This window comes from Phyllobates terribilis, unplaced genomic scaffold (assembly GCF_046119375.1).
Source record: "Phyllobates terribilis strain yellow unplaced genomic scaffold, ASM4611937v1 Scaffold_1923__1_contigs__length_190088, whole genome shotgun sequence".
NCBI lineage: Eukaryota > Metazoa > Chordata > Amphibia > Anura > Dendrobatidae > Phyllobates > Phyllobates terribilis.
Genome location: NW_027364683.1, coordinates 13,923 through 40,436, shown reverse-complemented (window position 1 = coordinate 40,436; position 26,514 = coordinate 13,923). Strand labels below are relative to the sequence as shown.

The 26,514-nt window shown below is 50.2% G+C and overlaps 1 protein-coding gene across 1 annotated transcript in view; it reads left to right on the top strand.

Annotated features, from left to right (window-relative positions):
- SLC15A5 (solute carrier family 15 member 5) overlaps positions 1-26,514 on the top strand; it is a gene marked incomplete at its 3' end in the record, with an annotated part of 159,394 nt that overhangs the window by 125,039 nt on the left and 7,841 nt on the right. Inside the window, exons 6-8 of the mRNA XM_073669080.1 lie at positions 1,268-1,488; positions 4,058-4,244; positions 5,805-5,993. Coding sequence (XP_073525181.1) covers positions 1,268-1,488; positions 4,058-4,244; positions 5,805-5,993 — 597 coding nt within the window. The remainder of the gene's footprint in view (positions 1-1,267; positions 1,489-4,057; positions 4,245-5,804; positions 5,994-26,514) is intronic.

Genomic DNA, 26,514 nt, shown 5'->3' with positions numbered 1-26,514 from the left:
TCCCACCTTATTCTTTGCACTTTACAGTTTATTCTTTACACTTCCCACCTTATTCTTTGCACTTTACAGTTTATTCTTTACACTTCCCACCTTATTCTTTGTATTTATAGTTTATTCTTTACACTTCCCACCTTATTCTTTGCACTTTACAGTTTATTCTTTACACTTCCCACCTTATTCTTTGTATTTTACAGTTTATTCTTTACACTTCCCACCTTATTCTTTGCACTTTACAGTTTATTCTTTACACTTCCCACCTTATTCTTTGCACTTTGCAGTTTATTCTTTACACTTCCCACCTTATTCTTTGCACTTTACAGTTTATTCTTTACACTTCCCACCTTATTCTTTGCACTTTACAGTTTATTCTTTACACTTCCCACCTTATTCTTTGTACTTTACAGTTTATTCTTTACGCTTCCCACCTTATTCTTTGCACTTTACAGTTTATTCTTTACACTTCCCACCTTATTCTTTGCACTTTACAGTTTATTCTTTACACTTCCCACCTTATTCTTTGCACTTTGCAGTTTATTCTTTACACTTCCCACCTTATTCTTTGCACTTTACAGTTTATTCTTTACACTTCCCACCTTTATTCTTTGCACTTTACAGTTTATTCTTTACACTTCCCACCTTATTCTTTGTACTTTACAGTTTATTCTTTACACTTCCCACCTTATTCTTTGCACTTTACAGTTTATTCTTTACACTTCCCACCTTATTCTTTGCACTTTACAGTTTATTCTTTACACTTCCCACCTTTATTCTTTGCACTTTACAGTTTATTCTTTACACTTCCCACCTTATTCTTTTGACTTACATTTTTTCGTCCAGTTTTCATTTTATACTTTATAGCATTGATTGCTTGTTTTGTACATCCCAGTATCGTTGTTTCTTCTCATAGTTTACTGGTCCTCGCACAATGGAGGACACACTTTCTTTCACCTTCACCTCTTTTCTTTGTGGGGTATGGACACAGGATGCGTCTGTCTGCTTTAATGTTCTGTTCCTGCACCATTATTGGGTTCTGGTGGGTGACTCTTAATTTCCAATAGGAAGATGTTGCCTCGTCTACATGACAAAACAAGTCAGAGACTTTTTGAACTGACCAATGACAAGGCGCGGGCTCACCCACCTGACCGGTGACAGATTGTGACCTGATCCATATCTTCTGTTATCACATATTCGCTGATCATTGGGTCCCCGCTCATTCCCGTGGCCCGTGCCGTCATTGCTCTACTGGCTGACATCTTGGTCTTCTCAGCAGGTTCTCTCACAATGACATTTGGCGTGTTCGTAAATGCAGGAAGGATGTGCTGCGCTCATTACCGCCATGTCGGGGGGCACGTCTCCAGCTGGCTAGACCGTGCTAAGGAATATAATGGCGGATGCTACAGCGAATCCCACGTGGAAAATGCCAAGGCCCTGATCAGGCTCCTTCCACTCTTTGTCTTACAAGTTCTGTACAGAATCTGCACCGCTCAGGTGGGCCGAGAAAGAGGAACGTTCCCTCAGTTACACCTCAGGGCAGAATAACCTGTATCACTATGTCACCAGCCTCAGTTGCCCCGAACCATTACTCCTCTGTACCCCATATATCTCCCACCTCAGTAGTACCAAACCATTACTGTCCTGTACCCCATATATCTCCCACCTTAGTAGTCCCGAACCATTACTGTCCTGTACCCCATATATCTCCCACCTTAGTAGTACCAAACCATTACTGTCCTGTACCCCATATATCTCCCACCTCAGTAGTACCAAACCATTAATCTCCTGTACCCCATATATCTCCCACCTTAGTAGTACCAAACCATTACTGTCCTGTACCCCATATATCTCCCACCTCAGTAGTACCAAACCATTACTGTCCTGTACCCCATATATCTCCCACCTTAGTAGTCCCGAACCATTACTCTCCTGTACCCCATATATCTCCCACCTTAGTAGCCCAAAACCATTACTGTCCTGTACCCCATATATCTCCCACCTTAGTAGTCCCGAACCATTACTCTCCTGTACCCCATATATCTCCCACCTTAGTAGCCCAAAACCATTACTGTCCTGTACCCATATATCTCCCACCTTAGTAGCCCCGAACCATTACTGTCCTGTACCCAATATATCTCCCACCTTAGTAGCCCCGAACCATTACTGTCCTGTACCCCATATATCTCCCACCTTAGTAGTCCCAAACCATTACTGTCCTGTACCCCATATATCTCCCACCTTAGTAGCCCGGAACCATTACTGTCCTGTACCCCATATATCTCCCACCTTAGTAGCCCCGAACCATTACTGTCCTGTACGCAATATATCTCCCACCTTAGTAGCCCCGAACCATTACTGTCCTGTACCCAATATATCTCCCACCTTAGTAGCCCCGAACCATTACTGTCCTGTACCCCATATATCTTCCACCTTAGTAGTCCCGAACCATTAATGTCCTGTACCCCATATATCTCCCACCTTAGTAGTCCCAAACATTACTGTCCTGTACCCCATATATCTCCCACCTTAGTAGCCCCGAACTATTACTGTCCTGTACCCCATATATCTCCCACCTTAGTAGCCCTGAACCATTACTGTCCTGTACCCCATATATCTCCCACCTTAGTAGTCCCGAACCATTACTGTCCTGTACCCCATATATCTCCCACCTTAGTAGTCCCGAACCATTACTGTCCTGTACCCCATATATCTCCACCTTAGTAGTCCCGAACCATTACTGTCCTGTACCCCATTTATCTCCCACCTTAGTAGCTCCGAACCATTACTGTCCTGTACCCCATATATCTCCCACCTTAGTAGCTCCGAACCATTACTGTCCTGTACCCCATATATCTCCCACCTTAGTAGCTCCGAACCATTACTGTCCTGTACCCCATATATCTCCCACCTTAGTAGCTCCGAACCATTACTCTCCTGTACCCCATATATCTCCCACCTTAGTAGCTCCGAACCATTACTCTCCTGTACCCCATATATCTCCCACCTTAGTAGCTCCGAACCATTACTGTCCTGTACCCCATATATCTCCCACCTTAGTAGCTCCGAAACATTACTGTCCTGTACCCCATATATCTCCCACCTTAGTAGCTCCGAACCATTACTGTCCTGTACCCCATATATCTCCCACCTTAGTAGCTCCGAACCATTACTGTCCTGTACCCCATATATCTCCACCTTAGTAGTCCCGAACCATTACTGTCCTGTACCCCATATATCTCCACCTTAGTAGCTCCGAACCATTACTCTCCTGTACCCCATATATCTCCCACCTTAGTAGTTCCGAACCATTACTCTCCTGTACCCCATATATCTCCCACCTTAGTAGCTCCGAACCATTACTCTCCTGTACCCCATATATCTCCCACCTTAGTAGCTCCGAACCATTACTGTCCTGTACCCCATATATCTCCCACCTTAGTAGCTCCGAACCATTACTCTCCTGTACCCCATATATCTCCCACCTTAGTAGCTCCGAACCATTACTGTCCTGTACCCCATATATCTCCCACCTTAGTAGCTCCGAACCATTACTCTCCTGTACCCCATATATCTCCCACCTTAGTAGCTCCGAACCATTACTCTCCTGTACCCCATATATCTCCCACCTTAGTAGCTCCGAACCCTTACTGTCCTGTACCCCATATATCTCCCACCTTAGTAGCTCCGAACCATTACTGTCCTGTACCCCATATATCTCCCGCCTTAGTAGTCCCGAACCATTACTGTCCTATACCCCACATATCTCCCGCCTTAGTACCCCCGAACCATTACTATCCTGTACCCCATATATCTCCCACCTTAGTAGCCCTGAACCATTAACTATAAGGATGCTCTAAACAATATAAATGGGGGTTCATTCTTCCGTTCTGCCCAGTGTCTCCTCAAATTAGTTGGTTGATTTTTTTTTCTTGAGTTTTTTATTTTTGTGTTGCCCACGTGGACGAGACATTGCCTCATGTTTTGTGAGATGAGTAGTATACACCCCATAAAGCACCAGAGTGACCCTCGCCACTTCAGTTACCCCATCTTCTTTCTCCTGCAGGTTTCATCTGGGTTCTTCATTCAGTCCATGAACTGTAACCTAAGCCTTAATGGGTTCTTGCTGCCCATCGCTGCCATGAAGGTGATAAGTATCATCCCCATTCTCCTTCTGACTCCTTGTCTGGAGAGTGTCCACTCCTTCATGTTCTCCAAGCGAGGATACCGGCTGTTACCCTGTGTGTCCATAGGTGAGTGTCCTCATGAGTGGTCATCAGTCCCGGAGAGGTGTCCAGTGGTGACATCATAAGTGATGGAGTGATATATGAATATAATCACACATGCTATGCTCAATATCATTATACCAGGAACTTCCCATATACCTAAACGCACCATGAAGACTACAGATTCCCCAACGTCAGTAACCAAACCTATACCCATCATGAAGATTGGAAACTTCCAAACATCAGTAACCAAACCTACACTCACGATGACGTTTAGAGAACCCCCAACATCAGTAACCAAACCTAGACCCGCAATAAAAGCCGGAGGTTCCCCAACATCAGTAACCAAACCTAGACCCACGATAAAGGCTGGATACTCCCCAACATCAGTAACCAAACCTAAACCCATGATAAGGACTGGAGACTCCCCAACATCAGTAACCAAACCTAGACCCACCATGAAGACTAGAAACTTCCAAACATTGGTAACCAAACCTAGACTCACCATGAAGTTTAGAGACTCATCAACATCAGTAACCAAACCTAGACCCAACATGAAGTTTAGAGACTCACCAACATCAGTAACCAAACCTAGACCCACCATGAAGTTTAGAGACTCCCAAAAATCATTAAACAAACCTAAACCCACAATAACAGTCGGAGGTTCCCCAACATTAGTAACCAAATATAGACTCACCATAAAGGCTGGAGAATCCCCAACATCAGTAACCAAACCTAGACCCACCATAAAGGCCGGAAACTACCCAACATCAGTAACCAAACCTAGACCCACCACAAAGGCTGGAGAATCCTCAACATCAATAATCAAACCTAGACCTATCATGAATGCCAGAGTTTGTCCAACATCAGTAACTAAAACTTAGATCCACCAAGAAAAATGTAGATTGTTAACATCAGGAAGATTTCAACCTTTATGGTGCGCATAAATCTTGGTCAAAGTTGCTGAGAAGCCTTTGGCTTTTTTGATGAGTCTTAATATAGGCTACTAAAATTGGCAGCCAAAACTGAGAACCCCCATAGAGGTAAAAGGCTTCTCAACACCAGTAGACATAATATAGATCCACCATGTGTTTCGTTTTATCATGGCTCATTGTTAACCCTTCATGACTCAGATTCAACCTCCACAACACCCAGCATCTTCTCTAAGACGTAGTCTTTGGTCCATGTTGGGCAGTGAAATCGGTCGTCGTTCTTTGCCCCATAGACAGAGCATGGCCTTCATGGTTTCTTTGATTCCTTCTGCTGAGGCCAGGGGTAAGTTTGGGGTTCCTGTCCCCAGTTGTCAATGTTTTGTACCATTTCTGCTCATGTCCATGTAATCGGGACTGGACATCTAGATGAAGCTGGATGTGTCTTCAATAACCGTAACATAGGTCCGTAAAGGACATCTATAAGTAATGGAGGTAGGGTTCCCCTTGGCTGGAAAGTAGTGGCGACCCAGGGTCCTAGTCCTGAATTCATCTTAATTGGAACCTCTGCTTTTATGGTGAGTCTGATGTTCAGGAGAATCCTGGGGTCTTAGGGTGTTGGTGATCAGAGCATTAACCATTTGTGATTTCTCCGCAGTTTGTGGCCACGTCGCTGCTGCTCTGTCCCTGCTCATTGCTGGAATCTATGAAATCCATCGCAAGTGGTTTCCGATGGTGGAGCAGACCCTCTCGGGGAAGGTTTTGTTGGTGTCCTCCATGTCCTGCCTCCACCTGGCTCCACAGTATGTCTTCCTGGGAATAGCCGAGGTCATGGTGGCTCCTGCTTGTACGTGTCACATGAAGTAATTGCACCCCCACTATCAATAAGTGTCATTCAGGGTCTAATCAAGGGAGGTCACGTGTTGTTTGGGTCAGCAGAGCGAACCCTCTGGGACTCTGCAGATCCCGGCTGAACCCTCTGGGACTCTGCAGATCCCGACTGAACCCTCTGGGACTCTGCAGATCCCGACTGAACCCTCTGGGACTCTGCAGACCCTGACCAAACCCACCGGGACTCTGCAGACCCTGACTGAACCCACTGGGACTCTGCAGACCCTGACCGAACCCACCGGGACTCTGCAGACCCTGACCGAACCCACCGGGACTCTGCAGACCCTGACCGAACCCACCGGGACTCTGCAGACCATATAAACACAAGCTTGTAGTGCCTCCATCCAAATCTTGTTGGGAGCTCTAGGGTAATGCAGGAGGGTCTTCCTCTTCTGCCAGGGGTCAATTCGGGAAACCCCTGTACATGATACCACAATAAACCTCTCAGGTGTATTGTACAGGGGATAAAGGCCGAGAGGGAAACAAGGAGCAGAAAGCATAAGATACCGCACAGACACACAGACATGTGGCCCTCTAACATGAGGCTGCGATATCACAGGGTAATGCCTTGGGGTAAATATCACCCCATAAATTCCCCAATTCTACCTACGCTGTTGGCCCACAACTGAGAAAGACACTTTCCCTTTAAGTGGCATTAAACACACTCCTAACTGATAACACTTAAAGGGAAGGTGTCCCCCTTTTGAGCTTTTTTAGTTACTAATATGGGCATACAGGTTGTATACAGGTGAATTAGTCCTACCTGTATGTCTCCTGGTGATCCCTTGTTCCAGGCTATGGGGCGTAGGCTGCCCAGAAGATAAGACAGCCTCCGCTCTTCACTATACAAGCTTTCTCCTCCCCTTCTCTTCAGTTTCCCTTTGATGTCATGTGCGAGGCCAGAAATCCTGCGCCTGCGCTTCTGCCGCCCGTTGCTCCTCTGCTGTACGCCGGAGATCACCGCACTGGAAGCTACTGTGACTTTTCCGCACCTGCGCACATCAAAAGTGAAGTCAGTGCAGAGGAGCGACGGCCGGCAGAATGCAGAGGCGCAGGATTTCCTTATATGTAAATGAGCTGTTAAGTTCTATCGGCGGGGCATAGATCTCCCAGAGACTCCGCCTCCAGGGATTATTGCAAATGACATAAGGACTTACCAGTGTGATGTGTGATGGCCGCCCTCTGCTCTCCTGATTTCACTGCTGAGCTGTGTGTCATTATATTGAGCTCACAGGAAATGGATGGCAGGATCCTTCTCTGGGGTAGACCAAGCAGCTGTGGGAAGGTCCTGTGACTTGGCTGGTTTGCAGATGTAGTTAAGCTCCAGGGCTCACTGTTGTCCTCTCACACTGGGCTGCAGGGCTGTCAGCACTCACTCTGTGCTCCAGTCCTGGGCCCTTCAGGGGGACGCTGTCTTCTTTCAGCGATGGATGGCAACCATATGTCTCGCTTTCCAACTAGCTCCTCCTTTCTTCTTCAACTTGCTCAGCCAATCATGCTCTTCCACTGCTACTTCTCTTCCAGGATATAAAGAGAAGCAAAGTGTCAGGACTCAAACTCAGCAGCTGTTGTGCACCAGGTGGCAGCTCTTCCCTTTGAGCTATTTAGCTTTCTGGACAGTTCCTTGCTAAACAAGATACTAGTACCTGTGTTGTTCCTGATTTCCTCCACCCTGAGTTCCTGATTTCCTCCACCCTGATTTCCTCCACCCTGAGTTCCTGATTTCCTCCACCCTGAGTTCCTGATTTCCTCCACCCTGAGTTCCTGATTTCCTCCACCCTGCGTTCCTGATTTCCTCCACCCTGCGTTCCGGATTTCCTCCACCCTGAGTTCCTGATTTCCTCCACCCTGATTTCCTCCACCCTGAGTTCCTGATTTGCTCCACCCTGAGTTCCTGATTTGCTCCACCCTGAGTTCCTGATTTGCTCCACCCTGAGTTCCTGATTTCCTCCACCCTGAGTTCCTGATTTGCTCCACCCTGAGTTCCTGATTTGCTCCACCCTGAGTTCCTGATTTCCTCCACCCTGAGTTCCTGATTTGCTCCACCCTGAGTTCCTGATTTGCTCCACCCTGAGTTCCTGATTTGCTCCACCCTGAGTTCCTGATTTCCTCCACCCTGAGTTCCTGATTTCCTCCACCCTGAGTTCCTGATTTCCTCCACCCTGATTTCCTCCTCCCTGAGTTCCTGATTTCCTCCACCCTGAGTTCCTGATTTGCTCCACCCTGAGTTCCTGATTTGCTCCACCCTGAGTTCCTGATTTCCTCCACCCTGAGTTCCTGATTTGCTCCACCCTGAGTTCCTGATTTCCTCCACCCTGAGTTCCTGATTTCCTCCACCCTGAGTTCCTGATTTCCTCCACCCTGATTTCCTCCTCCCTGAGTTCCTGATTTCCTCCACCCTGAGTTCCTGATTTGCTCCACCCTGAGTTCCTGATTTCCTCCACCCTGAGTTCCTGATTTCCTCCACCCTGATTTCCTCCACCCTGAGTTCCTGATTTGCTCCACCCTGAGTTCCTGATTTGCTCCACCCTGAGTTCCTGATTTGCTCCACCCTGAGTTCCTGATTTGCTCCACCCTGAGTTCCTGATTTGCTCCACCCTGAGTTCCTGATTTGCTCCACCCTGAGTTCCTGATTTGCTCCACCCTGAGTTCCTGATTTGCTCCACCCTGAGTTCCTGATTTCCTCCACCCTGAGTTCCTGATTGGCTCCACCCTGTAATCTCCTGATTGAACAGCCTACTTAAACCTGGTATTGCACTTTCTTCCTTTCGAGATTATTGAGCTCCCAGCCTTTAGTCAAACTCTCCATTCACCAGCTGCCTCATCCATAATTATACTGCTGCTCCCGTGTACCGACCTCTGGCTGGTTCCTGACTATGCTACCTGCCAGGGCTATCCCTACTGGTTGCAATACCACTACTCCAACCCAGGTCAGTTCCTAACAGAATAATCTTGTGCACAATATGGAGTCAGTTGCAGTCACGCTGAGACAACAAGTTGCTGAACTTCAGGATTTTGGTGCCAAGAAAAATATTCTAAGTTGCAAACACGGGTGTTGGGTCAGCAAACATAAATTATTGAGTTGCAGAGGCAACTTCTGGACTTGGGCATCTCAGGCCCGGAATCAAACGCACGCATGCCACTGCCCGCAAAGTTCAGTGGGGATCGTCATCATTACCATGGATTCCTTAATGTCGTATCTACTTCCAGATGCAACCTTCTCCGTTTAGCAGCGACAGGAAAAATGTTCTGTTCATTAATCTCCTGACTGATGAGGATCTTGCCTGGGCCTCAACTTATTTGGAAAAGAATTGTGACCTCCTAAATGACCTTGTTTCCTTCATCACAGCTATGGATCAAGGGTTTGATGACCCGAATCGTTGTGCTACCGCTGAAACCAAGTTGAATAATTTACGTCAAGGGCGGCGCTCTGTAGCTGAATACACCTCAGAATGCCGCCGCTGGGTGGCCGACACCACATGGGATTTAGCTGCCCAGGAGTCAATATCGACGAGGATTATCATAGTTAATAAAGGATGAACTTGCAAGGGTCGAGACCCCTGATAATTTAGAGGACTTTATTCAATTGTGCATCCGAATTGATCAGAGACTGTCACACCAGATGTGAGTGCAACACAGAGAGTCACGCCAGGTGTGAGTGCAACACAGAGAGGAAAGGGAAAGGGAGCCCAGACACTAGGGAAAGGGGGAAGAGGTGACCTCCTAATCTAGACTATCATCACCCTGTCTCCCCCTAAAGTCCCTATGCAGCCTCCGCAGCTGTTTCCGATCACATGCTTCGCCCTACTATCCCTGGAATAAGGCTATAGCTGGGGGTGGAAGGAGATGAGCACTAGTCAACCTCCACTAGCACTCTAAAGACAAAAGGGGAAGACAACACAGGGGAATAGCAACTTAGCTTAGAAGAACTCCAACAGGGCAAAAGGCCTCAAGACTCCAGAGAGGACGTGATGCTGCTTCAGCCAAGTTCCTAGTAGAAATTAGTATAAGCGGCGACGACCACCTAGACACACCAGGTATATATATACACCCAGACTAAAGGGAGGTAGTCGCTGGGTCCTAAACACAGCCACCTATCTAGGCAGCTGTCTGCATTGCAAAACGTGGAGATCTCCTGCAAACCACTGCAGGGTGACACCCGTGACAGAGACTCACTGAACGAAGAAAGGAAAGACTGCGAGTATTTGGAAACAACCCCAACTACTCCTTTACTCAATCAGCATTAAAAAACCCACAGGAAATGGAAAATCGGCCTGAACCTATGCAAATTGATGCAATCCGAAATCCTCTCTCTGCAGTGGAGAAGGAGATGACGTACAGAAAATGTATGCCTCTATTGTGGGGGCTCTGGACATTTTGCCATTAACTGTCCTAATTAGTGATGATCGAGCACATTGGAATACTCGGGTGCTTGATCCGAGTAACGAGCCCAATGTAAGTCTATGGGAAACTCGAGCATTTTTCAGGCGGCTCCCCCCAGCGGTCTGCAGAGGACCTACAAATTGCCCAAAATTAATGGGAACAGTGCTCAAATGACATGGGAACAGCATGGGGAAGACCCCTGGAAGCATCTCTGACCCCCAGGTCACTGCTGTCAGCAACGTTGTGAGAGTATTACGCCACTTTTACGGACTCACAATAAAACATACAAAAAACCAAAATGGATTTTCCTGGGAAATATTTTAAGGAACATCCTTTCCATGGTAGTGACTTATATATAAGGCAAAATAAATAACCAAAAGCAAAAATGCTCCTCCACACCTTGGGCTATGTTCACACGTAGCGTTTTTGATGCGTTTTTGCACTTTTGCATTGCTTTCAACCAAGACAAATGCATTCACCGGGAAATGTCATTTTAACATTTTACAACCTTATCTGGCCATGTGGTGTGTGACAAATCACCAGACACATCCTGTTTCATTTATGATGGAGGGACTCTGAAAGTCACAAAGACTATTTTTATAGAGCCATCAGGCAGCCCTTACTATTCTTAAAGGGCCAGCAGTTGGCCCTCGCTATTGTTAGAGAGCCATCAGCCACCTATGCTTTGTTGTTCCCATTATTAGGAAGTGGGTCTCCCATACTGTTTGCCTATGCAGTGACTGCAACGGCTGCCAAAAATTTGGAGGAACTCCAATGCCCCTTGCAAGAGACATAGAGGTCGGAGGGTCTCCTTAAAACAATGTTCCCATTATTAAGAAGTGAGTCTCCCATACTGTTTGCCTATGCAGTGAAGCAACGACTGCCAAAAATTTGGAGGAACTCCAATGCCCCTTGCAAGTGACATAGATATGTTGATATGATACCTATGGTGATGATATGGTGGTGGAGGATGAGGATGTGGAGAAGGAGGAGGACAAGAGCAAATAGACAAAATCAGGAAGCGTATACCCATGTCTGGGTGTGAAGACAGAGGTGCATGGGAATAGAGTTAAACTCAAATCCAGTGTCTTTTTTTTGGGAGGTTTATGTTACGCTGCTATCATTCGGTGGTGTTGAGAAGTCCGGCCCAATCCAGCCCTTGTTCATTTTTATAAGAGTCAGCTTGTCAGCATTTTCAGTTGACAGGCGGAGGCGCCTATCAGTTATAATTCCACCAGTGGCACTAAAATCCCACTCTGATAAAATGCTGGTGGCAGGCCAGGACCTCCAAGGCGTAGAGAGCCAGTTCATTCCATGTATCCAGCTTGGATACCCAATAATTATAAGCCACAGAGGAATCACAGAGGACGTTGGTACTCCCTCAGCATCTTCTGAAACTTTGCACTCCTTGTGAGAGTACCCCGCGTCTCAGGGCCGGTGCGATGGGAGGGGCTGAGAAAACTCTCCCAGAACTTTGACAGTGTTCCCCTGCCTCTGCTTGATTGGAGTTGTGTCTCTCTCACCTGTAGTCTTTGGTTGTCCAACGAACTGTGACCTCTGCCGCCAGCGTTTTCAGATGGGAATTTTTTTAATAATTCAGCAACAACAGCCTTCTGGTACTGCCCCAGTTTAATAGACCTGTCCGTCTCAGAAATAAGAGATATAAAGTTCTCCTTGTAGCGTGGGTCTAGAAGAGTCACCAACCAGTAATGACTGTCACCCAAAATTTGGACAATGAGAGAGTCATGGGAAAGGCAGCGTAACATAAACTCAGCCATGCGTGCCAGACTGCAAAGAGGCAAGACTTCCGTCTCCTCACCAAGAGGATGACTGACCATGCTCTCATCCTCCTCCTCCTCTCTGTCCTCAGGCCATCCACGCTGAACAGATGGTATGACAGTTGTGCAGGTAGTACCGTCTATAGCGCAGGAAACTAGCTCCTGTTCTTCCTCCTCCTCCTCCTCTTCGTCATTGCCACCCAATCCACGTTGGGATGAGATGAGGCTGGGCTGTGTGTAATCACCCTGTATGGTTCCTTGCTCCAGCTCATCGTGCTCCGCCTGCAATGCCTCCTCTTTGATTGTGAGCAGAGAGCGTTTCAGAAGACAGAGAAGCGGGATGGTGATGCTAATTATGGCGTCATCGCCGCTCACCATCTTGGTGGAGTTCTCAAACTTTTGGAGGATGGTACAGATGTCTGACATCCATGTCCATCTTATGTGTGGAGTCTGACCTGAATACCAACGGCCTTGTTGATGCTGGTAGTCAACAACTGCCCTCTTCTGTTCACAAATCCTTCCCAACATCTGCAGTGTAGAGTTCCAACGCGTGGGGACATCACACACCAGTCTGTGAGCCGGAAGCTGCAAATGCTGCTGAAACACTGCAAGGGCAGCGGAAGCTGTAGGTGACTTTCTAAAATGGGCACACAGGCGGCGTACTTTGACAAGCAGATCCGGCAGATCCGGGTAGGTTTTGAGAAACCGCTGAACCACGAGGTTAAGCACATGGGCTAGGCATGGTACGTGTGTGAGCTCGCCTCGCCTCAGAGCCACCACCAGGTTCCGGCCATTGTCACACACGACCGTGCCTGGATGTAGGTTCAGCGGTGTGAGCCACAGATCTGCCTGCTCTTTCAGAGCTGTCCACAACTCAGCATTGTGCGGTTTGTCACCTAAGCATGTTATCTTCAGCACAGCCTGTTGCCGCTTGGCCGAGGCAGTGCTGCAGTGCTTCCAGCTTGCGACTGATGTGGTCATTTTGGAGATGGAGACTGAAGAGGAGGATGAGGTGCAGGAGCTGTAGAATGTGGGGGCAACCCTGATTGACCTAGGGCCCGCAATCCTCGGCGTCGGGAGGACGTGTTCCTTCCCAAGGTCCGACTGGGTCCCGGCTTCCACTTTGTTGGGGACTTCAACATCCCCATAAACAGCCCCACCTCCTCATCCGCATCCCCGCTTCTATCTTTAACCACTTCTCTTGGCCTCTCACAGCTTTCAACCTCTGAGACGCACAAAGACGGAAACACTCTTGATCTGGTCTTTGTCTGGCTTTGTTCAATCCCCTACCTAGATAACTCCCCTCTTCCCCTCTCTGATCATAACATTCTCTCCTTCACGCTCACAAATCCTCGCCCGCCCCAGCACACTCCTACCTATCACACATTCAGAAATCTACAATCCATTAACCCTCATACACTTTCAGACTCCTTTCACTCATCACTATCTCCAATCTCCTCTCTGTCCTGTCCTGGTCTGGCTGTAAACCACTACAATGACACCCTCAGAAGCATGCTGGACCAAGTAGCGCCCCTCACCCTCAGAACCTCTAAACACAGAGTAAAACAGCCCTGGCTCACACCGCAAACCCGATTTGTCCAGCGATGCTCTAGAAGTGCCGAACGCCTATGGAGGAAAACTCGCACACTAGAAGACTTTATCCACTATAAATTTATGTTAAAAACATATAACTCTGCCCTTCACCTCGCCAAACAGACCTACTTCACCACCCTGATCTCCTCACTATCCAACAACCCCAAAAAACTCTTCGATACCTTTCACTCCCTCCTCAGTCCTAAAGCACAGACCCCCATCACGGACATTTGTACAGAGTCCTTGGCCTCCTACTTCACAGAGAAAATAGACACCATCCGTCAGGAAATCAGCTCCCAGCCCCAAAGTGCAGTGACTCCCACCCCCCCTCACATCCCCTCTGGATCCCTCTCCACATTTGACCCAGTCACAGAAGATGAAGTCTCCAGGCTCCTCTCTTCTTCTCATCCCACTACATGCATCACTGACCCCATTCCCTCACATCTACTCCAGTCTCTTTCTTCAGTCGTCACTACTCACCTAACTAAAATCTTCAACCTCTCCCTCTCTTCCTGTATCTTCCCCTCCTCCTTCAAACACTCCATTTTTACTCAATTATTAAAAAAGCCCTCTCTTGACCCTTCCTGCACAAACAACTACAGACCAGTCTCCAATCTCCCCTTCATCTCTAAACTCTTGGAGCGCCTGGTCTACTCCCGTCTTACCAGTTACCTCTCCACTCACTCTCTTCTAGATCCATCACAGTCCGGCTTCTGCCCCCTACATTCTACAGAAACTGCACTCATTAAAGTAACCAATGGCCTTCTGACAGCAAAACGTAACAGTGACCACTCTCTGCTCATTCTTCTTGACCTCTCTGCAGCCTTCGACACCGTTGACCACCACCTCCTACTCTCTATGCTCCACTCAATCGACATAAAGGACATTGCTCTCTCCTGGTTCTCCTCCTACCTATCTGACCGCTCTTTCAGTGTATCGTTCACTGGCTCCACTTCTTCTCCTCTTCCTCTCACTATTGGGGTTCCTCAGGGTTCAGTCCTTGGCCCTCTTCTCTTGTCTCTACACGGCCCCAATTGGACAGACCATCAGCAAATTTGGCTTTCAGTACCATCTTTATGCTGATGACACAACTATACACCTCACCCCCTGACCTCACCCCCGCTGTACTACAGAACATCAGTGACTGTCTGGCCGCAGTTTCTAACATCATGTCCGCTCTCTAACTGAAACTCAACCTTTCCAAAACTTAACTTCTTCCGCTCCCTCCGTCTACTCACCTCCCCAAATCTGACTTCTCCCTCTCCGTGTGTGGCACCACAATAACGCCGAGCCAGCAGGCGCGTTGTCTGGGCATTGTGTTTGACACCAATCTCTCCTTCACCTTCCACATACAATCTCTTGCCCGCTCTTGTCGCTTGCACCTGAAGAACATCTCTAGAATTCGCCCCTTTCTCACGTTGGAACCAACAAAAACCCCTCACTGTTGCCCTGATCCACTCCCGCCTGGACTACTGTAACTCTCTGTTAATTGGCCTCCCCCTCACTCGACTCTCCCCGCTCCAGTCCATCCTTAATGCTGCAGCCAGGGACATCCATTTGGCTAACCGTTACTCAGACTCCTCCGCTCTGTGCCAGTCATCGCACTGGCTGCCCATGAATTATAGGATCCGATTTAAATTGCTTGTTGTCACCCACAAAGCCCTCGACAGTGCGGCGCCCACCTACATCTCTTCCCTCATTTCTGTTTATCGGCCTACCCATTCTCTACGCTCCGCAAGCGACTTTCGACTAACATTCGCACTAACCTGTACCTCCCACTTCCGGCTCCAAGACTTCTCCCGAGCTGCACCTATTCTCTGGAATGCTCTACCCCAAGAAATTAGGACGATCCACAACTTACACAGTTTTAGGCGCTCCCTAAAAACACACCTGTTTAGGGCGGCCTATCACGTTCCCTAATCAAAGTGCTCTTATATTTTTATAGCCCATTTATTATTTCTCCAAACATAAGTCTCCACCGAACCCAAAAGCACTACAGATGCTGGCCGGTGACTACAGATGCTGGCCGGTGACTACAGATACTGGCCGGTGACTACAGATACTGGCCGGTGACTACAGATGCTGGCTGGTGACTACAGATACTGGCCGGTGACTACAGATACTGGCCAGTGACTACAGATACTGGCCGGTGACTACCGATACTGGCCGGTGACTACCGATACTGTCTGGTGACTACAGATATTGGCTGGTGACTACAGATACTAGCCGGTGACTACAGATACTGGCCGGTGACTACAGATACTGGCTGGTGACTACAGATACTGGCCGGTGACTACCGATACTGGCCGGTGACTACCGATACTGGCCGGTGACTACAGATACTGGCCGGTGACTACAGATACTGGCCGGTGACTACAGATGCTGGCCGGTGACTACAGATGCTGGCCGGTGACTGCAGATACTGGCCGGTGACTACAGATACTGGCCGGTGACTACAGATACTGGCCGGTGACTACAGATACTGGCAGGTGACTACAGATGCTGGCCGGTGACTACAGATACTGGCCGGTGACTGCAGATACTGGCCGGTGACTACAGATACTGGCTGGTGATGAGCCCATGCAGCCTTTATCTACCCCTCATCCCCTCAAGATGGCCGGATCATCCTTGTAAATAAGCCCCTGTACTTTGTGTCACCCCCCACTCATTGTAGATTGTAAGCTCTTACCAGCAGGGGGCGTCATTATTTTTGCTGTAATTATTGTATTATCTTTAGCTGTTACTTATGACTGATGTATATGAACCTCTGAATTGTAAAGCGCTGCGGAATATGTTGGCGCTATATAAATAAAGATTAAGCAGTTGTGAAATGTGGGAATTTAGTAGTGTGGCCTGTGGGGCGTTGGCTGTGTATTTGCGCTTGCGTTCCAATGACTGGGGTATGGACAACTGAACGCTGCGCTGGGACAAAGACATGGACATGCTTCCTGATGCTGCTACTTGAGAGTGTGCAACGACAGGTGCAGGGCAGGAGGCATTTTCGCATGCACCATGGACAGGGGATTGGCTTGCATGCACAACAGTAGAAGAAGCAGTGGTGCCACCCGCAGACACTGTTCCTGGACCCTGGGGTTCGGCCCACAAAGTCTGGTGCTTTGCTGCCATGTGCCTGATCATGCTGGTGGTGGTCAGGCTGGTCGTTTTGCCACCCCTGATGATGCTGGCCTGGCAGGTGGTGCAAATTACCTTTTTGGGGTTATCTGCAGAGTCTTTAAAAAACAACCAGACTCGGGAAGACTTAACAGTTGTACTGGAAACTTCCCTCGTGTTGGTGTTACGGGGAACGGTTGCCTGCCTTCTGTCTGCGGCCACCACACTGCTTCTTCCTGCTTGTTGGGGTGCTCTGCCTCCCTCCCGCTGTGTGCTGCTGGCCTCGCTCTGCGTGTCCTCCTGCCAGGTTGGGTCAGTTACTAGATCATCCACCACCTCGTCTTCATTTCCGCACCCTGGTCCTCCTCCTGACTTTCTGGCAATTGTGTCTCATGATCGTCCGCCTCTTGTGACAGTTTCCCACCGTCGCCTTCGTGTGGCCGTGGCTGCTCTAATATTTGGGCATCGCTACACGCGATCTCCTCTTGCCCCGCTTCAAGTGGACCGGGCGAGAGGTCCGAATCTATAAATGGAAAAGTGAACAGCTCTTCAGAGTGTCCAAGTGTGGGATCAGTTGTCTCCGGGCACTCGGCATGGTGGGAGGAAGGAGGATCAGGGTGAGGAATATGCAGTCCAGACTCACAGCTACTGAGACTTGAACGTGTGGAAGACAGGGTGGTGGTGGTGGTGGCTAAGTGACTGGAAGCATTATCCTCTATCCAACCAACAAGCTTTTCACACTGCTCTGGGTTCAATAGTGGTGTGCTGCGGTCCCCTAGGAATTGGGACAGGAAGGTCGGGCGAGAAGATGTGGGTGGTTGTTGTGGCACAATTTCAGCTTGCCCATGGCCTCGGCCTCTGCATGCACCATCACCATCACGTCCAGTTCTCCGTCCCTTGCCACGTGCCTTGCCCATTTTAAATGGAGGACAGTATCTTCCACGCTCACTACAAATGGTTGTTTTTGAACCACAGTGATATGTGATACGTGTGACGGAAAACCACAGTTTTACATAGCTGGCCTGTAGGTTACTATTTTTCACAGCGACCTCGTGTCAATAACTTCACTGACACACTGCAACAAAATTTCAATGTAGGACAATATTTTCATCGTTCACTACAAATTTCTGGATTTTTATCGCTGTAATATGGAAAGGACCTGGCTGTATTCTGCACTGCCAACAAGCAAATGGAGCAGAAAAACGGTGTTCTCTGGATTGCTTTTTAAGCAAGTAATCAGGATTGAGATAAAAAAATTACCCTGACCCCTGATATCTGGGGCTATGTCTACAAATATCTGTAAGAACAGCAGCTGCAGACAGGATGTTCAATGGAGCCTCTTGCACTATATGTGACGCGCCCCTGGGCCTGCTGTGTCGCGCAGCGTCTCGCGCACGGGGGCTTACCCGGAACCGGATCAGATGAGGGTTGTAGTCTCCGAGTGGCGGGGACCCGGTCCGTGCCCAGGGAGTCAACTCAGTGTGTGGCAGTCTTGATAGATGTTATTTGAGTGTCGACTACACCACCCGTTGATTTGCAGCTATGGAGCTGTCGCTGCAGGGCAGACCGCTGAGGCCGGTGTAGAATTGTGCAGCGTGATAGTATAACCCCCAACGGGAGGGGTATGGCCTCAGGGCAGCCGACATGGAAGATGAGGGTAGCAGGAACCACTCAGAGACGATGCGGTGTAATTCAGGGTCTTTACTGGTAACAACGATAGACCCTCCCGGAGTACTGGCTAGCGAACGGGGCCTGGTCAGTCCTTGAGCAGATGGGATCTCCCCTGGCCAGGCGGAGTTGTAGGCCTCCCCAACTAATCGTACTCTTCTGGCTACCTTGCTAGAAGCGGATATAAGTAGCCCACGTCCCTGAGTGTACCGTGTGGTGCTCACCCGTATGGCCGGTGACTCGGGGCCTTCTAATGGCTTCCGCTCCACGATGGCGGCGCTGGTCCCACGCGTGTGACTGTGCCTTCGGGTTTCTGGGCCAGAGGACCTGCAATCCCCTGCCGGTCAGTTTCTGCTGCTGGGTAAGGATTAGTCCCCACAGCCTCGGACGCCGGGTCCAGTAAGAAAGCTTCTCAGTCAGGGCGAGCTCTGCAGCTGCCAGCCCCTGACTTGTAGTAGTATTGCTCCCACTGAGCTTCTGCTGTTTCTTCCTGTGACTGTTTCTTGTCTCTACTCTCCTTGACTGACTAACCCTACTTCAGCCCCGGGTTTATATAGGGGAAGGTCTTCCCCTCCCAAGACTGGGCAGGAGGTGTGGCATGCACCTTCCCTGACCAAAGGACCTCCCACCTGCTCTCAGACATAACATTGCTTGTTACTGTGGAAACCAGACCCCTGGGGTGCCACATTCCCCCCTAGTGAAATTTAGTACTCCGGGACTAAACATATTTTAGAAAAACATAACAAGGTAAAAAATAATAATAATACAATAAGAAAAACATATAAAGATGGTTACGGCATGTCCGTAACCGGGTGCAGTCTTTGAAGAAAAGCAAGGTGTCCATTTCACCAAAACAGGGAGACGTAACCAGGTAGGGGTTTGTCCTGCCCCGAGTCCTTAACAGTCTTTAGTCCGTCCTGGGTTACGCTCCAACTATGTACAAGGATTCCCGGTAAATCCACCAAGGACTCCTACAAAGAACTAGAAACACAAAATTATACACAAGCAACAATACACAGGTAAACATAAATAAAACAATTTATACACTTCAAATCCTCCAACGTGCGGGTAACTGGCCCCTAGTGGCCCTAGTGGACCTACGGAGCTGACTGTCTAGTCCTGAACTACAGGGTGTAGGAACTGTCAAGGGTAAACTGGGCAGCTGTCTACCGGCTCTTTGGCTCACTAGGGATATGGCAGGCTCACTGCAAGCAGAGGGTTGATCCTCCTGGTCTGCTGGTGTGGGGTCTTCTGCCTCCTGGACCGGCTGTTCTTCCAGCTCTACCTGTTGCTCCGTAGGTGCTTGGGATGCTGGTTGGAGGAAGGTGAGTACGGGTACCACAACTGCACCATTGACTTGAGTCCAAGACCGAGGGAAGTCCCCGAGCACAGTACTAACCATATCTTCCCTTTCCTCTACGGGTTGATGGTCTTCTTGTTCCTCTTCAGGGTTCCTCAGTTGTTCGGGACACTTCTTCAGGTGGTCCCGGGATACAATGGCTGTGGTTTCCCCTCCGTCTTTACTGATGGTACAAACCTTCGGGTTCTCGTGGCTTGAGGGCAGTACGGTGTACGGGTCCTTCTCCCACTGGTCGTCCAACTTGTGGAGCCGTCTCTTCCTCTTCAAGACCTGCTCTCCGGGTACCAGGGGAACAGCGGGAGCATACTGGTTGTAAGTTTTCTCTTGTCTTTCCCTAGCCTGACAGAGACTTCGCTCCACGCTCTCCTGTACTCTCCGGTACTGCTGCTGCCTCTCTGTGTCCCAGTCTGCTTCTGGTGAAGTGTCCTCGGGTGTCAGGACTCCCATTTCCAGGTCAACAGGTAACTTACCAGGTCTTGCCCTCATTAGGTAAGCCGGGGTACAGTTGGTGGAACCTACCGGGATGTGGTTGTATAGGTCCACCAGATCGGGCAGCTTCTCAGGCCACAGACTGCGTTCTTCCAGGGGCAACGTTTTCAGAAGATCCATTACCACCTGGTTCATTTTCTCACAAAGTCCATTAGTTTGCGGATGATAGGGTGTCGTCCTTATCTTCCGGCAGCCATACAGAGTGCAGAATTCTTGGAAGACCTCCGCTTCAAAGGCAGGTCCCTGGTCTGTCAACACTTGGTCCGGGTACCCGTGTGGACGGCAGAAATGCTGCTGGAAGGCTCTCGCTGCTGTTCGAGCTGTTAAGTCCTTGACGGGGACGACAACCAAGAACCGGGAGTAGTGATCCACGATGGTTAGTGCGTAGACGTAGCCACTTCTGCTTGGGGTCAGTTTTACATGATCCAAGGCTACCAGTTCCAACGGCTGCCGGGTGATGATGGACTGCAGGGGAGTCTTCTGGCTGGCACGGTCCTTCCTTCTTAGGTTGCACGGGCCACAGTCTCTGCACCACTTCTCAATGGTTCCCCTCATGCCTACCCAGTGGAATCGCTCGCGCAGCAGGAACTCCAGCTTCTTCCACCCGAAGTGTCCAGCTCCGTCGTGGTATGCCTCCATCACCATGGCTGCGTCTCTTCGTGGCACCACTACTTGCCAGAGTAGTTCATGCGTCCGGGAGTTAACCATTCTGCGGCACAACTTCCCCTTGTAAAGGAACAGTCGACTCCTCTCTGCCCATAGTTGTTTGGCTTCCTCCGGAGCGTCTGGTTCAAGGCAAGCCTCCGGGCGAGTCAGCATCTCCTTCACCAGTCGGACGGCAGGGTCGCTGTCTTGCGTTTCCGCCCAGTTGTAGTGAGGTAAGGGGTTCAACGTAGCAGCCTGCTTACTCCTTACCCGGTGGGAGTACTGGATAGTCCCATGACGGTGGAACGCAGGGAGTTCAACTTCTTCCAGTCCCTCCGGATCTTCTCCTTCGTCCGGCAGGTTGGGCATCCTGGACAGGGCGTCCGCGTTGGTATTGGAGCGTCCGGCCCGGTATTTGATTGTGAACTCGTAGTTGGACAGACGGGCCATCCACCTCTGCTCCAGGGCACCGAGTCTTGCCGTGTCCAGGTGTGTCAACGGGTTGTTATCCGTGTACACGGTGAACCGGGAAGAAGCGAGGTAATGCTTAAAGCGCTCGGTGACTGCCCATACTACGGCCAGGAACTCTAGCTTAAATGAGCTGTAATTCTCGGGGTTCCTTTCGGTGGGTCGCAGCTTTCGGCTGGCGTAGGTGATTACTCGTTCCTTCCCCTGCTGGATCTGGGACAGTACGGCTCCTAGCCCGATGTTACTGGCGTCGGTGTAGAGGATAAAGGGCTGGCTATAATCCGGGTACGCCAGGATTTCGTCCCCCGTGAGGGCCATCTTCAGCTGGCGGAAGGACTCTTCTTCCAGCTCCTCCCATTTGAAGGGCGGCTTCTGGTTCTTGGCCTTCCGGGACTGGCCTATCAGGAGGTCCTGCATAGGTGCTGCCTTTTTGGTGAAACCGGGAATAAACCTTCGGTAGTAGCCTACCAACCCGAGGAACTGCCGCACTTCTTTTACGCTGGAGGGGCTTGGCCATTCCTTAATTGCGGTGATCTTATCAGGGTCGGGAGCCACTCCGTCAGCGCTCACCACGTGTCCCAGGTACTGCACCTTTGGTTTCAGGAGGTGACACTTGGAGGGTTTCACCTTTAGGCCGTAACTCGCCAGAGCTTCGAACACTTCCGCCAGGTGTTTCAGGTGGTCCTCATACGTCTTGGAATATACGATGACATCGTCCAGGTACAACAGGACCGTCTCGAAGTTTCTGTGGCCCAGACAACACTCCATTAGTCGTTGGAAGGTTCCTGGTGCGTTGCAGAGTCCGAACGGCATGCAGGTGAACTCGCTAAGTCCCATCGGGGTGGTGAATGCGGTCTTCTCCCGGTCCGTCTCTGCTACAGGAACCTGCCAGTACCCGCTAGTGAGATCCAAGGTAGAGAAGAAGTTAGCAGATCTTAAAGCAGCCAATGACTCCTCTATCCTTGGTAAGGGGTACGCATCCTTGTGTGTGATACGGTTGATTTTCCGGTAATCTACACACATCCTCATGGTGTTGTCTTTTTTTCTGACTAAGACTAGTGGAGCTGCCCAGGGGCTACAGCTATCCCTGATCACCCCAGCCTCCTTCATGTCTCTAAGCATCCCCTTGGCGTGTTGGTAGTGTGCAGGGGGTACGGGTCGATACCTCTCTTTTATGGGAGGATGGTCTCCCGTGGGGATGTGGTGTTCTACCCCCTTGACTCGCCCGAAGTCTAACGGGTGTTTACTAAACACTCTCTCGTACTCTTGAACCACCCGATAGACTCCCTGTTTCTGATGTGAGGGAGTGGAGTCAGTACCCAAATGTAGTTGCTGACACCAGTCCTCCATTGTTTTCTTAGAGCCGTTACCTTCCTCCGGGTGAGATGGAGGCAAGGGTTCCACAGATTGTATAGCATTTTGGTTAATGGTATATAATTTGGCTAGCGTGGCATACCGGGGCAGGTACACTTCCCTCTTCCCGATATTGATTATGCGAATGGGCACCCTCCCATGGCGTACATTAACCACCCCCCGTGCTGTCAAGATGGTGGGCCTACTGTCTGAGTAAACTGGTTCTACCATTGCCTGGTAATCTCTACCTCTCAGACCAATAGCTGCCCGGCACCAAATCATCATTTCACTTTTTGGGGGCATGGCAATAGGGAAAGGGTCACACATTCTTACGCTACCAATCTCACCACCGGAGAGTTCCACCTGTTGCCGTCGCATCAGTGCCCGGATCTCTTTCTGGAGCACCCGCTGCTCGCCGGAGGTGGCGTTCTTGGCAACCTGCTGTAAAAGGAAAATCACCTCTGCAAGACAATTTTCAATTACATTAGTTCCTAGAGTTATTTTTGGGTGACTCTCATGTTTGTCAATGTCTACAATGATCAGTCCCTGTGCTGCCAGTTCGACTTACCGATTTTGATGGTCACCTCTTTAAATCCGATCTGTGGCACGGGCTGGCCATTGCTGGCGATGATACTCAAGTCGTCGTCAGGGTAGCGGGTAATATCCGAGTCATTCCAGTACTGCTTGAAGAGCACGTACGGGATGGTGGTGACCTGTGACCCGGTGTCAAGTAGGGCACTCATAGGAATGCCATCCAGTACCACAGGCAAGACTGGACGTCCTCCCACATATCTGTCGCGCCAGTTCGATGGGCCTGGTGATCTTTTTCCTGGGGGTTGGCCCTCTACCCCAGGTTGTGCCCGTTTAAAGAACAGTACCTTGCCATATGTCCGGGTTGATTGCAGCGGCGGCAGATGGGTCGTCCGTCTTCGCTGTATCGGTCACTGGGTCTTCCTCTGGCCGGTGGGGTCCTCCTTGGTCGACGCCACGGGATGTCCTCCGGTCCGGATGCCAGCTGGATCTTCCCTGGGGTGGAAACCTGTAAAGACTGCACAGTTCGGGTTAGCGCAGCAACGCTCTTAGCTAGCTCTTGGACCTGATGGTGCAGGTCTGGAGCCGGGTCATTGTCCAAAGCCTGCGCATCAGCTCCCACAGGCCCTGCCGACAAGGGCGCCGCCTCCTGGTGTTAAGTGATAGCTGGGCGCCTGTGGGTCACAACGCCACCCGGTGCCGGTTCTCGGAGCACCCGGATGGCTCTGTCCTTGAACTGTGCAAAGCCCAGATGGGGATCCTGTAAGGCCATCGCCCGCAACTGGGTTCGGTGGGCATTACAATATAGTCCCTCTATAAACTGTTCGGTCAACAGCCTGTCCTCGTTTCCCACTCCATCAGGGTCGGTCTGCTTAATGGCCCTCAGGGCCTCTTGTAGGTTTAGTGCATAGTCCCTTATACTCTCATGCGCTCGCTGCTTGCACCCGTAGAATCTAAGCTTAATCTCGGCTGAGGTGCGGGTATCAAAGGTGTCCTTCAGCCGGGTTAGTATCCCTGCGACAGTCTTCCTCCCAGGTGGCCAGGATTTTACTTCCCTTTTGGCTGCCCCGGTTAGTTGGGCCACCAGGATGCTCACTTTTTGCTCTTCTGTGAGGGGGTACACCTGGAAGAGGCTATCCAGCTTTTCTCTAAAGTCATGCAGGGTATGTGACTCCCCTGAGTACTGGGGTAGCCAAGCTGCTCCCGGGATATAGGGCATGGTGAAGGGCATAACTGCAGCAGCGGTGGCGCTGGCGGGGGTTGAGGCAATGAAGCTCTCCTCCGCATCCGACATCTTCCTCCCCCCTAGTGGACCGTGGCCTACCTTGCGATGATCCTGTTCCGTAGGCCGCGGCTCCGCAGTAGATCGTCAGGGTTGAGGACCTTCCGTCGCGCTCCGGTGACGTCGGCGTCTGCTGGGCTCCTTCCAGGACCTTACGCAACGTCCGGACGTGAGGCGGGGCTTCAGTTCTCGCGCGCTTTCGGAGTCCACGCCCCTCTTCTTCCCGCGCGGCGTCCTCAAGATGGCGTCCAACGGCGGGAAAACTCCACGGATGGCGGGAAGAAGGCTGAAGATGGCGCCGGATGGCGGGAAAACTTCACAGATGGCGGGAAGAAGGCTGAAAATGGCGCCGGATGGCGGGATCTTCACCGATGGCGGGAAAACTTCACGGATGGTAAGTTTTAAAAGTCTCTTTTTCAGGCACGCAGTACCCGGTGGTTGCGGGCACGAAATCCTGCCGACTACGCCAAAGTTGACGCGCCCCTGGGCCTGCTGTGTCGCGCAGCGTCTCGCGCACGGGGGCTTACCCGGAACCGGATCAGATGAGGGTTGTAGTCTCCGAGTGGCGGGGACCCGGTCCGTGCCCAGGGAGTCAACTCAGTGTGTGGCAGTCTTGATAGATGTTATTTGAGTGTCGACTACGCCACCCGTTGATTTGCAGCTATGGAGCTGTCGCTGCAGGGCAGACTGCTGAGGCCGGTGTAGAATTGTGCAGCGTGATAGTATAACCCCCAACGGGAGGGGTATGGCCTCAGGGCAGCCGACGTGGAAGATGAGGGTAGCAGGAACCACTCAGAGACGGTGCGGTGTAATTCAGGGTCTTTACTGGTAACAACGATAGACCCTCCCGGAGTACTTGCTAGCGAACGGGGCCTGGTCAGTCCTTGAGCAGATGGGATCTCCCCTGGCCAGGCGGAGTTATAGGCCTCCCCAACTAATCGTACTCTTCTGGCTACCTTGCTAGAAGCGGATATAAGTAGCCCACGTCCCTGAGTGTACCGTGTGGTGCTCACCCGTATGGCCGATGACTCGGGGCCTTCTAATGGCTTCCGCTCCACGATGGCGGCGCTGGTCCCACGCGTGCGACCGTGCCTTCGGGTTTCTGGGCCAGAGGACCTGCAATCCCGCCGGGTCCGGTAAGAAAGCTTCTCAGTCAGGGCGAGCTCTGCAGCTGCCAGCCCCTGACTTGTAGTAGTATTGCTCCCACTGAGCTTCTGCTGTTTCTTCCTGTGACTGTTTCTTGTCTCTACTCTCCTTGACTGACTAACCCTACTTCAGCCCCGGGTTTATATAGGGGAAGGTCTTCCCCTCCCAAGACTGGGCAGGAGGTGTGGCATGCACAGGATCCCTGACCAAAGGACCTTCCACCTGCTCTCAGACATAACATTGCTTGTTACTGTGGAAACCAGACCCCTGGGGTGCCACATATGCACTGCAGTTTCCACATACACTGCCTGCCTGCCTAACTCCTGCTATCACCACTGATTATATGCAGCTGAATTAGTCCTCAGAAGGACTGTTAGTTCAGATGGATATATATATATATATATATATATATATATATATATATATATATATATTGTGGAATACCTACACTAACTAGAAACAAGTGAATCTCTCCCTACCTCAGCACCTCTCCCTACACTGTCTGATCCGGAGTGACTGTGACGAACATGGCGGCGCCTGGTCTGATATAGACCTGATGACGCTGTGCGGCCAGCCAATCACTGTAATGCCACAACCAACATGGCTACGGCATTACAGTGCATGGCAGGCAATCCCTGCATGTTCTTTGGCTCTGTAAAGAGCGCCAAAC